Source organism: Crocuta crocuta, unplaced genomic scaffold (genome assembly GCF_008692635.1).
Source record: "Crocuta crocuta isolate KB4526 unplaced genomic scaffold, BGI_CrCroc_1.0 scaffold755, whole genome shotgun sequence".
NCBI classification, from domain to species: domain Eukaryota; kingdom Metazoa; phylum Chordata; class Mammalia; order Carnivora; family Hyaenidae; genus Crocuta; species Crocuta crocuta.
Genome location: NW_027531305.1, coordinates 102,605 through 117,494, shown reverse-complemented (window position 1 = coordinate 117,494; position 14,890 = coordinate 102,605). Strand labels below are relative to the sequence as shown.

At 38.1% G+C, this 14,890-nt stretch overlaps 1 protein-coding gene across 1 annotated transcript; it reads right to left on the bottom strand.

Moving 5' to 3' along the window:
• Nucleotides 1-1,979: 1,979 nt before the first annotated feature.
• On the bottom strand, nt 1,980-2,960 carry LOC144237870 (olfactory receptor-like protein OLF4). The gene has a single exon (XM_077771597.1). The coding sequence runs from the start codon at nt 2,958-2,960 to the stop codon at nt 1,980-1,982; it is 981 nt and encodes a 326-aa protein (XP_077627723.1).
• Nucleotides 2,961-14,890: the final 11,930 nt, after the last annotated feature.

Below are 14,890 nucleotides of genomic sequence, written 5' to 3'. Positions count from 1 at the left end.
CACTCCTGTATCCCTTGGGTAAATTCCTAGCAGTGCTATTGCTGGGTCATAGGGGAGTTCTACTGTTAATTTTTTGAGGAACCTCCACACTGTTTTCCAGAGGGGCTGCACCAGTTTGCATTCCCACCAACAGTGTAGGAGGGTGCCTGTTTCTCCACATCCTCGCCAGGATCTAGAGTCTCCTGATTTGTTCATTTTAGCCACTCTGACCGGCATGATGTGGTATCTCAGTGTGGTTTTGATTTGTATTTCCCTGATGAGGAGGGATGCTGACCATCATTTCATGTGTCTGTTGGCCATCTGATGTCCTCTTTAGAGAAATGTCTTTCATGTCTTCTGCCCATTTCTTCACTGGATTATTTGTTTTCCAGGTGTGGAGTTTGGTGAGCTCCTTATATATTTTGGATACTAGCCCTTTATCTGATATGTCATTTGCAACCATCTTTTCCCATTCCATCAGTTGACTATTAGTTTTATGGATTGTTTCCTTTGCCATGCAGAAGCTTTTTATCTTGATTAGGTCCCAATAGTTCATTTTTGCTCTTGATTCCCTTGCCTTTGGGGATGTAAGACCTGTACGTTTTTGCATGGATAACTTGTGGGACTCTCAGTCACAATTCTCCATTCCCAGAGCATCACTGAGCATGAATTCAAGCTCTTGTCTAAGTCATCCTTTGATCATGAGGATTGAAGAGATTTTAGAGCATAAAAAAGGTAAAGAAATTAAAAACAGAGTAAATACACATATTGTTCACTCACACTATAATTTTTTAAGAAAAAATATACTTGATTTATTAAAAGTATATTCCAGCGTCTCACAGAATTCACAGAAACATTGAACAATCTACTTGAATTCATGGACTTCCTTTCCTCCAGGGCAAAACTTCTCTAACTTGAGACAGCAGAACCACCTGGTGGACTTGTTGGGCCCAACCTCTCCGTCTCCAACAGCCACAAGAATTTGCGTTTCGTTCCTAGGTGATGCCACCACTTGGTTCACCCAAGGGCACTGCTACTAGCTTCACTCACACTATAATTTTTAGGACATCATTTTCAAAGGGTGAGATATTAAGTTTAGAGTAATGCAAATAATAATATTTGTAGGCAGCACTGGGAATTTTCAAATAGAAACAGCAAGATCATCCAATTAAATAGTATAAAATATGCCACTAAATTCTTCACTCCAATTAATAATACCCTTTAAACATGGAGACCAAATATCCCTCACTTCAATGAGTAGATGTACAACACCAGAAACATATTTTCTGCAATAAAATATGGTATGACTCAAAATTTTACTTCATCAATTTCAGGTCTTCTTTAATACTAAATCCATATTAAGTTAGTCACTTGGTTTATTCAAATTTGTCTTTCTGTAGATTACACTTGGAGCATGTTTTTCATAAGCAATTTTTGCCTTACTATTCTGTGCCAGGGATATTTTGGATGCTGAGTTGATAAGAAAACAGGATCCTAATGAAGATCCTAGATCCCCATGACTCATTACAAAACAAACTAGTATGTTAAAGTCTACATTATCGGGTTATTGGGAAGAGCATTTAAGGTAGAATGTAGAAAGGAATGGCAGATACAGAGTGAAAAAAAAACCTGTGATCTCACAATTTTCTCTACAATAAAATTATAAATGGCCTCAGTTGCCAAAAGTAGTTTATTCCATAAAACTAGGACAGCTCATCACTATATGAGGCAAATGGGAAACTCCTAATTGTTTCTGACTCAAGGTTGGGACTAACCTTGGAAATTAGGGGGTGGGGGAGGAAACTGTAGGGTATCAGAAGGAGCAGAGAGGTAAACACAGGGCTTATTTAAATTCAATAAAGCAGTTGAACTTTAGAAAAATTGAAACTGTAAGATATAAGTAGAGGGATTAAGGTCTTCTTTCATGATCTGATTAAAGAATCACAAATTCAGGCTATAAAGCATTAAGCCTGCAATGACAGTTTTAAGAAATGGCCTTTTTAAGGTTTCCCTCTGAAAAATACCCTTAGAGCCTCTTTTATGTCTTTATTCCTCAGGCTATAGATGAAGGGATTCAGCATGGGTGTGACCACTGTGTACATCACTGAGGTTGTTGCACTTGAGTGGGAACTCTGGGTAACAGCAGAGCTGAGGTACACTCCTAGGCTGGTACAGTAAAATAAGGAGACAACCGAGAGGTGAGACGCACAGGTGGAAAATGCTTTATATTTCCCCCGAGCGGATGAGATCCCACATATGGAGGAAACTATCTTAGAGTAAGAGTAAAGGACCCCAGCCAGGGGAGCACCACCCAACAGCACAGTTGTAAAACACGTTACCATGTCATTAAGAAAGGTGTCAGAACCGGCAAGTTGGATCATCTGATTGAGTTCACAGAAAAAGTGAGGGATTTCTACCTCTGTACAGAAGGACAGCCTCAACACCATTAAGGTTTGTAACAAGGAATTCAGGACACTCATGATCCAGGACACCAGAACCAGCAGTCCACAGAACTGGGGGTTCATGGTGACTGTGTAACGCAGTGGGTGACAGATGGCCACAAAGCGGTCGTATGCCATCACAGTCAGGAGGAAGTTGTCCAAAACTACAAAGAGTATGAAAAAGTATATCTGTGTGATGCAGTTTTCATAAGTTATGACTTTTCTCTGTGTTTGTATATTCACCAGCATCTTGGGGACGGTGGTGGAGGTGACACAGATGTCTACAAAGGACAGGTTGGCGAGGAAGAAGTACATGGGGGTGTGGAGGTGGGAGTCAGAGTTCACAGCCAGGATGATGAGCAGGTTCCCAAGAACGGTGACCAAGTACATAGACAGGAACAGCCCAAAGATGAAGGGTTGCAATTCTGGTTCCTCTGAAAATCCCAGAAGAAGAAATTCTGAACTTCGTGTATGATTGCCTCCTTCCATGTAGTCGATGTGACTACCAAAATAAGAGAAGAGCATGACAAAATCATGCATTACTAACCTGGCTGATACACTACTGATTATATTCTGAACTCAAGAAATTAATTTTTTATATTTGTGTATGGAATATGATAAAAACACTAAAATCTAGGAATAGAAAGAAACTATCTCAACATAAAGGCATTTATGAAAAACCCACAGCAAACGTGGTACTCGATGGTAATGGAGTGTACATTTTTCTGTATGATCAGGGTCAGGAATAAGGAAAGATGCCCATTTTCACAATTTCTACGCAACATAACACTGGAAGTTCTAGCCAGAGCAGTTAAAGAAAGAGAAAGGAAGAAAAGGTATCCAAACTGGAAAGAAAGAAAGAAATTTATGTATGTAGATGATGTGATCTTATATGTAGAAAATCCTAAAGATACCACTAAGGTCATTCATAAATCAATTGAGCCAAGTAGCTGGATACAAAACCAACCCTCAAAAAGTCAACTGCATTTTAACATACAAAGAGTGAACAATCTGAAAACAAAATAAAATAATTCTATTTATGTGACATCCAAAGGATTAAGACAATCACCTCACACCAAAAAGAATGGCTAATATAAAAAGACAAAAATTATATGCATACCCCATGTTATTGCACATTGTTTACAATAGTCAATATATGGAAGCATATCAAGTGTCTATTGATAGATGAATGGATATAGTAGATTGGCATATATATATATATACACACACATATATGTCTTTATCTGACTTACTTCACTTGGTATAGCACCCTGTAGATTTGGTATTGCATATGGCAAGATCTCATTTTTTATGACTAATTTTGTATATATTCCATTTTTATATATTCCACTATATATATAATTGAATATTAGCAATAAAAATGGTATGCCAATCTACTTTATCCATTGTATGTGTATTTATACATATATATGTATATGTATGTATAGTGGAATATATAAACATAGAATATATATAAAACTGAATATTAGTCATAAAAAATGGGATCTTACCATTTGCTATAATATAGGTGGATCTACAGGGTGCTATACTAAGTGAAATAAGTCAGGTAAAGACAATTATCTTATGATCTCACTTATATGTATAATCCAAAACACAGAGCAAATGAATAAACAGACACTTAAATACAGATGACAAACTGATAGTTGGCAGAGGGTAGATGGAGGGGGTAGATAAAGAGTATTAAGAGGTACAAATGAGATCTTGCCATTTGCAATAACCTGGATGGACCTAGAGAGTATAATGGTAAATGAAATAAGTCAGTCAGATTAAGACAAATACCATATGATTTTAGTCATATATGGAATTTAAGAAACAAAACAAATGAACAAAGAAAAAAAGAGACAAACAAAACAAAACAAAAAACCAGACTCTTAACTGCAGAGAACAAAGTGATGGTTATCAGAAGGGAGGTGGGTGCGTGGATGGGTGATCTAGGTGAAGGGGAATAAGGGTGCACTCATCATGAGGAGCATGGGATGGTCAGCAATTGTTGAATCACTATGTTGTGCACCTGAGACCAACATAACACTGCATGTCAGTTATACTTAAATTTAAAAATAAATTCTAAAAAATACAAAAAATCACCCAAAGTCCCTAAAATTACCAAAGAAAAAGGAAGAAAGAAAGAAAGAAAGAAAGAAAGAAAGAAAGAAAGAAAGAAAAGAAAGAAAGAGAGAAAGAAAAATAAAATAAAATGAATAGAATCTACAGGCAAAAGCATCTTAATTAAGGCAAGAAACTGAGAAGGAAGAAATTATACATTAACAAAAAGGACTTAAGACATTTTTCTGGCCAATATATCTCCATAGAATTCAATAGAGAAAAATAATCTGTAAATATCATTTGAAATGCTGACAACTGTAGAAAATGGACATGTAATATATAGACATATAATAATAATGGGCAAATCAAAATGGTGCCCAAATATATGAATTTTGCTCAAACTCACTAATAGTTTATGAAAAGAACAAGCAGTCTCTTCCACACTCATCAGTCTGTCAAAAAAATTTAAGAGCTGTCACACCAATTGGGATTGGAGCTTTTATTTTTTTAATTTATTTTAATTTATTTTTGCATATCAGAGAGAGATGGAGCATGAGCCAGGGAGAAGGGTAGAGGGAGAGAGAGAAAGAGAGAGAGAATCCACACCCACTGCATCACCTGATGTTTGGCTTTGTCCCAACACACTGGGATCATGACTTGAGCTAAGATCAAGAGTCAGATGCCCAACCGACAAAGCCACCTAGGTGCCCCTGAGATTGGAACTTTTAAACAGGTAGAAAAGTGGCACTCTTTAATTTTTGTAGCAAAATGTGAAGTGCTNGGGTGTGGAGGTGGGAGTCAGAGTTCACAGCCAGGATGATGAGCAGGTTCCCAAGAACGGTGACCAAGTACATAGACAGGAACAGCCCAAAGATGAAGGGTTGCAATTCTGGTTCCTCTGAAAATCCCAGAAGAAGAAATTCTGAACTTCGTGTATGATTGCCTCCTTCCATGTAGTCGATGTGACTACCAAAATAAGAGAAGAGCATGACAAAATCATGCATTACTAACCTGGCTGATACACTACTGATTATATTCTGAACTCAAGAAATTAATTTTTTATATTTGTGTATGGAATATGATAAAAACACTAAAATCTAGGAATAGAAAGAAACTATCTCAACATAAAGGCATTTATGAAAAACCCACAGCAAACGTGGTACTCGATGGTAATGGAGTGTACATTTTTCTGTATGATCAGGGTCAGGAATAAGGAAAGATGCCCATTTTCACAATTTCTACGCAACATAACACTGGAAGTTCTAGCCAGAGCAGTTAAAGAAAGAGAAAGGAAGAAAAGGTATCCAAACTGGAAAGAAAGAAAGAAATTTATGTATGTAGATGATGTGATCTTATATGTAGAAAATCCTAAAGATACCACTAAGGTCATTCATAAATCAATTGAGCCAAGTAGCTGGATACAAAACCAACCCTCAAAAAGTCAACTGCATTTTAACATACAAAGAGTGAACAATCTGAAAACAAAATAAAATAATTCTATTTATGTGACATCCAAAGGATTAAGACAATCACCTCACACCAAAAAGAATGGCTAATATAAAAAGACAAAAATTATATGCATACCCCATGTTATTGCACATTGTTTACAATAGTCAATATATGGAAGCATATCAAGTGTCTATTGATAGATGAATGGATATAGTAGATTGGCATATATATATATATACACACACATATATGTCTTTATCTGACTTACTTCACTTGGTATAGCACCCTGTAGATTTGGTATTGCATATGGCAAGATCTCATTTTTTATGACTAATTTTGTATATATTCCATTTTTATATATTCCACTATATATATAATTGAATATTAGCAATAAAAATGGTATGCCAATCTACTTTATCCATTGTATGTGTATTTATACATATATATGTATATGTATGTATAGTGGAATATATAAACATAGAATATATATAAAACTGAATATTAGTCATAAAAAATGGGATCTTACCATTTGCTATAATATAGGTGGATCTACAGGGTGCTATACTAAGTGAAATAAGTCAGGTAAAGACAATTATCTTATGATCTCACTTATATGTATAATCCAAAACACAGAGCAAATGAATAAACAGACACTTAAATACAGATGACAAACTGATAGTTGGCAGAGGGTAGATGGAGGGGGTAGATAAAGAGTATTAAGAGGTACAAATGAGATCTTGCCATTTGCAATAACCTGGATGGACCTAGAGAGTATAATGGTAAATGAAATAAGTCAGTCAGATTAAGACAAATACCATATGATTTTAGTCATATATGGAATTTAAGAAACAAAACAAATGAACAAAGAAAAAAAGAGACAAACAAAACAAAACAAAAAACCAGACTCTTAACTGCAGAGAACAAAGTGATGGTTATCAGAAGGGAGGTGGGTGCGTGGATGGGTGATCTAGGTGAAGGGGAATAAGGGTGCACTCATCATGAGGAGCATGGGATGGTCAGCAATTGTTGAATCACTATGTTGTGCACCTGAGACCAACATAACACTGCATGTCAGTTATACTTAAATTTAAAAATAAATTCTAAAAAATACAAAAAATCACCCAAAGTCCCTAAAATTACCAAAGAAAAAGGAAGAAAGAAAGAAAGAAAGAAAGAAAGAAAGAAAGAAAGAAAGAAAAGAAAGAAAGAGAGAAAGAAAAATAAAATAAAATGAATAGAATCTACAGGCAAAAGCATCTTAATTAAGGCAAGAAACTGAGAAGGAAGAAATTATACATTAACAAAAAGGACTTAAGACATTTTTCTGGCCAATATATCTCCATAGAATTCAATAGAGAAAAATAATCTGTAAATATCATTTGAAATGCTGACAACTGTAGAAAATGGACATGTAATATATAGACATATAATAATAATGGGCAAATCAAAATGGTGCCCAAATATATGAATTTTGCTCAAACTCACTAATAGTTTATGAAAAGAACAAGCAGTCTCTTCCACACTCATCAGTCTGTCAAAAAAATTTAAGAGCTGTCACACCAATTGGGATTGGAGCTTTTATTTTTTTAATTTATTTTAATTTATTTTTTCATATCAGAGAGAGATGGAGCATGAGCCAGGGAGAAGGGTAGAGGGAGAGAGAGAAAGAGAGAGAGAATCCACACCCACTGCATCACCTGATGTTTGGCTTTGTCCCAACACACTGGGATCATGACTTGAGCTAAGATCAAGAGTCAGATGCCCAACCGACAAAGCCACCTAGGTGCCCCTGAGATTGGAACTTTTAAACAGGTAGAAAAGTGGCACTCTTTAATTTTTGTAGCAAAATGTGAAGTGCTATAACATATGGGGGAGATAATCTGAAAACAGCTATAAGTATCAAAAACATAGATATGTACTATTTAACTCAGGGTATCTTGATCTCAGCACTGTTATATTCTGGCCCAGATCAATCTCTGTGGGGGAGTTTGTCGTCGGAATTGTAGGATATTTACAGCATCCCTGATCTCTACTGATACTCCCCAATCTGACAGCCAAAAAAGTCTCTGGACATTGCTCAATGGCCCCTGGAGGACAAAATTGTCCCCAGTGGAGAACCAGCATTTTAACTCAATCTCGAAAATTTTTCTATAATTCATACAATAACAACATAATGAGAAAGAATTTTAAAAAATTTTAAAAGCGTAAATGACACAGACACATTCTGAAATATTATACAATCACTGACATAATGAATTAGCACTATACTAGCTGATGGAAACAAGTGTGAAGGTACTATTGAGGGAGACAAGATATTACAGAAAGACTGACCCAAACCATAAAGACAATTTACAATGTGCATAAGATTCTATTCATGAATCTGTATAAAAGGGCGTGAATATTTGTATGTTTGTAATATAGAAATATAAGTTTTAAAAGAAACTAAGAGCGGGAGTACCTGGGTGGCTCAGTCAGTTAAGCGTCTACCTTTGGTTCAGGTCATGATCTCACCATTCATGGGTTTGAGCCCCACATTGGGCTCTCTGCTGGGAGCTCAGAGCCTATAGCCTCCTTCAGATTCTGTGTCTCCTCTCTCTGCCTCTCCCCAGCTCGTGTTCTGTCTCTCCCTGTCAAAAAAGAATAAATGTTAAAAAAAAATTTTTTTAATGTTTTATTTATTTCTAAGAGAGAGAGAGAGAGAGACAGCGTGAGCAAGGGAGGGTCAGAGAAAGAGGGAGTCACAGACTGAAACAGGTTCCAGGCTCCGAGCTGGCTGTCAGCACAGAGCCCGATGTGGGGCTCGAACCCACGAACTGCGAGATCATGACCTAAGCGAAAGTTGGACGCTTAACCAACTAAGCCACCCAGGCGCCCCCCCCCAAAATTTTTTTTCTTAAAAGAAACTAAGAGCTTATGGAACAAAGGATAACTGAGAGAGTGATAATAGGCTAGGCACTGAGCTCTTTCAAACAACTGTGTGAAACACAGTGACAATCTAAAAGTAACTTTATAGAGAGATATAAAATAGTATTAATGTAATGACATCAACGTGGATCACTAATACAAGAATAAAGTGATAGGGGCACCTGGGTGGCTCCGTCGGTTAAGCGTCCGACTTCAGATCAGGTCATGATCTTACAGTTCGTGGGTTCAAGCCCTGTGTCAGGCTCTGTTCTGTGCTGACAGCCAGCTCAGAGCCTGAAGCCTGTTTCAGATTCTGTGTCTCCCTCTCTCTCTGACCCTCCACTGCTCACACTGTCTCTCTCACTCTCAGAAATAAATAAAAAAAAATTTTTTAAAAAGTTTTTAAAAAAAGAATAAAGTGATAAAGACTTGAAAACAGGGGTTCCTGAGGGAAACAAAAGCAAAAGTGAACTATTGGGATTTCATCAAGATAAAAACCTTCTGCATGGCAAAGGAAACAACAAACAAAACCAAAAGTCAACTGACAGAATGGGAGAAGATATTTGCAAATGACATATTGGATAAAGAGCTGGTATCCAAAATCTATAAAGAATTTATCAAAGTCAACAACCAAAAAATAAATAAACCAGTTAAGAAATAGGCAGAAGACATGAATAAACACTTCTCCAAAGAAGAAATCTAGATGGCTAACAGACACATGGAAAAATATCCAACATCACTCTTCATCAGGGAAATGCAAATCAAAACCATAATGAGGGGCGCCTGGGTGTCTCAGTCAGTTAAACGTCCAACTTCAGCTCAGGTCATGATCTCGAGGTTCGTGCGTTCGAGCCATGTGTCGGGCTGTTGGCTGACAGCCAGCTCAGAGCCTGGAGCCTGCTTTGGATTCTGCGTCTCCCTCTCTCTCTGACCCTCCCCTGCTCATGCTGTCTCTATCTCTCTCTCAAAAATAAACAAATAAATAAATAAAACATTAAAAAAAAACCCACAATGAAATATGACCTCACACATATCAGAATGGCTAAAATTAATAACTCAGATAACAACAGATGATGGTGAGGATGCAGAGAAAGGGGAACCCTCTCACACTGATGATGGGAATGCAAACTAGTGCAGCCACTCTGGAAAACAGTGTGGAGTATCCTCAGTATGTTAAAGATAAAACTACCCTATGGTCCAGCAATTGCACTACTTGGTTTTTACCCAAAGGATACAAAAATGCAGATTCGAAGGGAGACATGCATATCAATATTTACAGCATTATCAACAACAGTCAAATTATGGAAAGAGCCCAAATACCCTTCGACCAATGAATGGGTAAAGAACATGTAGTATATATGATGGAATATTACACAGCCATCAAAAATAATGGAATCTTGCCATTTGCAATTACATGGATGGAATTAGAATGTATTATGCTAAGTGAAATAAGTCAATCAGAGAAAGATAAATACCATGTGATTTCACTCATGTGTGGAATTTAAGAAACAAAACAGATGAACGTAGGGGAAGGGAAGGAAAAATAAAGTAAGATAAAAACAGAGAGGGAGCCAAACCATAAGAGACTCTCAACTATAGAGAACAACGGAAGGTTGCTGGAGGGGCAGTGAGTGGAGGAATGGGTCAAATGGGTGGAGGAGTGGGCTAAAAAAAGGGCACTTGTTGGGATGATCACTGGCTGTTGTATGTAAGTGATGAGTCATTAAATTTGACTCCTGAAACCAATGCTACACTATATGTTAACTAATTTGAATCTAAATAAAATCTTGGGTGGAGGGAGGAAATAGGGGTGGCTGCCTGGCTCAGTTGGTAGAGCATGTGGCTCTTGATCTTAGGACTGTGAGTTTGAGCCCCACGCTGTGTATACAGATTACTCTAAAAAAACATAAAAACCTGGAAATAAAAGATAGCAATCAAAAGTCTTTTAAAAAGTGGTAGGAAGCATTATTTAAAGTTATATTTCATCTTATATAAAGATATACTAACTCATATTTGTTTAGGGAGAAAAGGTAAATGTTAGTCAAATGACAAAGAAGAATGCCCTTCTAAATGATAGCTGAAGATGATGTGATTTTGAGAAATAGATCTAATCACAAAAGTCCAAAAGGTACAATAATAGAAATGTGAAGATAGGTTAGAAATATGTATAAAAGGTGACTTATTAATTCAAACAAGGTAGAAAAACTTTTACACTTAAAAAAAAACAAGAGAGGGGAGGAAAATATGACTGAATGATAGGTTTGAGCACACAAAATGTATAAACTTTCCTACTACCCTCTAATACATCCGTACATAAATAAAAGAACTAAATAGCAAACAGCAAAGTTGGTGGGAAAACTCCAGTTCTTATGTTTGAAAAAAATGCAATCAGAAACAGGAATAAAAACACTCCAAATCTACTGAACAAAAACACAGAACTTGCACAATTTGCAACAGGGAAAGTCAATGTCTAAGAAACGCACAAATATACTCATCCTGACCAGTAAAGAAATAATTGCAGTGCAAAGCTTTTTAGTATATCCCTTTTCAGCTATTAAAAATGTTTAATTGGGGCGCCTGGGTGGCTCAGTCAGTTGGGTGTCCGACTTCAGCTCAGGTCATGATCACACGGTTCATGAGTTCGAGCCCCACGTCGGGCTCTGTGCGGACAGCTAGCTCAGAGCCTGGAGCCTGCTTGGGATTCTATGTCTCCCTCTCCCTCTGACCCTCCCCTGCTCGCTCTCTCTCTGTCTCAGAAATAAATAAAAAACATAAAAAAAATAAAAAATGTTTAATTGATTGGAATACCCAGCAAGAAAAAAGACACTGAAACGTATGTCTCATGATCCAAGGGTCCAAATTTTCTCACAATCTGAAAACATACTCAAATTTTCCCTTGCTTAAAAATAATAAAAGGGGGACACCTGGGTGGCTCAGTCAGTTAGGCGTCCAGCCTCATCTCAGGTCATGATCTCACAGTTCATGAGTTTGAGCCCCGAGTCGGGCTCTGTGCTGACAGCTCGGAGCCTGGAGCCTCCCTCGGATTCTGACTCCCCCTGTGCTCTGTCTCTCTCTGTCTCTCAATAGTAAATAAATGTTTAAAAAATGTTACAAAATAATACAAGGAATGGCCTCACTTGACTGCATATCCCTCAGAGCCAATACCCTACTTCTCTATTCCTCTAATATTCTCCATTCTCTAATATTCTTGAACTTGTGTTCTACTTTTACTGGGGCCATGTTGTGCCACCCATTACCACTCTTCCATTACCACTAGTTAATTCTCAACAATCTCCCCTGCTTTTCTGATTTCAATGCTTACTATCTTTTCTAGGATCATAAATAAATATATTAATTAGTTAATCAAGCAAGCCAACAACCACAGTGCTGTTCTGGGGTGGAGCTAGGTTGTGTTGGCTCTCATGTGGCTTCTCACCCTTCTATTCTCTCTGGCCCTGCCCTGCAGAACCTACTAGGTTTTCGGACTCACCTGCAGGGCATCTCTGGGATCAACATCTCTGTGTGGAAGTCCGAATTCCTCCCTGAATAGTTAATGATGGAGACTAATGATGGAGAAGCTCTGCTCTCAAACAATACAGCAGGAGTCTGCTAGCCAGACTTAGGACCCCGAAAGAAATAAGTGTGTTCCATTCAGCCCAAGGTTGCACATGCTGAGGGACAACAATGGGAGAGATATTTACAGCTCCTTATCTGTTCCTTAAGCCTATTTCCCTCTTGTTGCTCCCACCCCTGAGCACATCATCCCCTACGGGACATCGCTCTGCACAGATAAGTTTTTTTTCCTGTAGCTTCCCTGTTGCCAAGAGACCAGCTTACAAGTCAGGTGAATCTGGTCTTACTCTTCCCTGAACTCACCAGGCTCCCAGGGAGCTAACCTCCTAATACCTTATCCCAACCCTGAGTTAAAGTTTTCTCCAAATCCAAGAGTGAAGAGTCTTTCTACTAGGTTCATTGGGTCTCCCAAATATTGACTTGTGGTGGGACACAGCACTGATACTGAGAATTGCTATAACCACCCCCCCCTCCTTCAACAAGGGGAAGAACTGTGTTCCTTTGACATAAAACCACAAGCCCTACAGTCCTTGGTTTTCATGACACTTAACTGCCTAACAGTTAAGTGTTCAATGCTTTGATATAAATTAAGAGCTGTCATTGAGTCTTAATTTATAATATATCTTGGTAACTAAAAGGTATATATTTAGGTATAGAGTTTCAGTTTCATAAGAGGAAAAGAGTTCTGGAGATGGACTGTGGAGATGGCTGCCCACCAATATGACTGTATTTAATACCACTGTGCTGTGCACTTAAAAATGGTTAAGATGAGGGTGAAATAGGTGATGGGGATTGAGGAGGGCACTTGTCATGATGAGCACTGGGTGATGTATGGAATTGTTGAATCACTGTATTGTACCCCCGAATCTAGTATAACACTGTACATTAACTATACTGGAATTAAAATTTAAAATAAAAGAAAATAGCAAAAATGTATAGAGTAAATAAAAAGGTGGTTAAAATGGCAAATCATATGTTACATGTATTTTAGCACAATAAAAAGTCTTTAAAATATATATTTGGAACTCTTCTGCACATTGCCTTGAGATTAACACCTTGTATCAGTTGTCCTTAATTTTTTATGAGTCCATTCGCTGAGGTCAGTACTCTTATGAGTCTCATTTGCAGAATGGGGCTCAGAAGGGTTGAGTGATCTGCCCAATGTTATGAACTGAGTAAGGGATGGGCTTTGATTGGACTCCTTCAACATGTTCACACGCCTCTTCTTCCAGCCTCGTCATTCTCATCTAGGGGAGATTTTGTCATCTAGGGGACATTTGGAAGGATCTAGTGAAATGTTTGGTTGTCAGAACTGGGCAGGTGCATTGCACCCCCCCACCCCCAGTCAGTTCAGGCCAGGAATGCTGCACAACATCTACTGTTCCCAGGACAACCTTCATCACAAAGAATTACCCACCACAAATGTCAACAGTGAGAAGCTTGAGAAACACTACACTAGACCATCACTTCTCCAAATTCAATACATACGGGAATTATTTGCTTATCTTCCCAAATGCAGATTCTGTTGGGCAGGGCTCACATGGGCCAAGCAATTCTGTATTTGCACCTGTATTTGCTGCAGGTCCTGGTCCATGGCCACTCTTTAAGCATCAAGGCTGTGGTCCATACAATTCAGTTACAACAACAACAAAATATCTGATTTAAAGTTGCACAGAGGAACTGAATAAATAGTGCACAGCTCCATGTTCAAGGAGCGTGATGGAGGGCTCAATCCAGGACCATGAGAACATGACCTGAGCCAAAATCAAGAGTCAGACACTCGTCAGACTGAGTCACTCAGACACCCCTCAGGAAGAGTTTTTATATGCAGTTGTCTGAACTAAACCAAAATAACAGAGTTACCGTGAATGTATTCTTCAAATAGAAGAAAAAATGCCAAGAACAATCAGCAGTAGATTGTGATAACTGTCCTTACTTCTGTTCACTTGAATCAGTTAGCTATTGCTGCATAACAAGCCATCCTAAAAGAAAATGATTTAATCGGGGCGCCCGGGTGGCTTAGTCGGTTAAGCGTCCGACTTTCGCTTAGGTCATGATCTCACGGTTTGTGGGTTCGAGCCCTGCGTCGGGCTCTGTGCTGACTGCCAGCTCAGAGCCTGGAGCCTGTTTCAGAGTCTGTGACTTCCTCTCTCTCTGACCCTCCCCTGCTCATCCTGTCTCTCTCTCTCCTAGAGATAAATAAAACATTAAAAAAAAACTAAAAAAAAAAAAGAAAATTATTTAATCTAATGCCTTTATTAAGAAATGATACTGTATGTTGGGAGGTTGTTCTGCTCTGTGCTTGTCTCTTCATGGGTCTATAGTAAGCTGTGAGTCTTTACATTGTGTTTCTTTTTTTAATGTTTTATTTATTTCTGAGAGAGAAAGAGAGACAGTGTGAGCAGGGGAGGGTCAGAGAGAGAGGGAGACACAGAATCTGAAGGCTCCAGGCTCTGAGCTGTCAGCACAGACTCCAACGC

Excerpts from the sequence above, each read along its gene's own strand:
- LOC144237870 (XM_077771597.1), bottom strand. The coding sequence starts at position 2,960 with ATGCATGATTTTGTCATGCTCTTCTCTTATTTTGGTAGTCACATCGAC.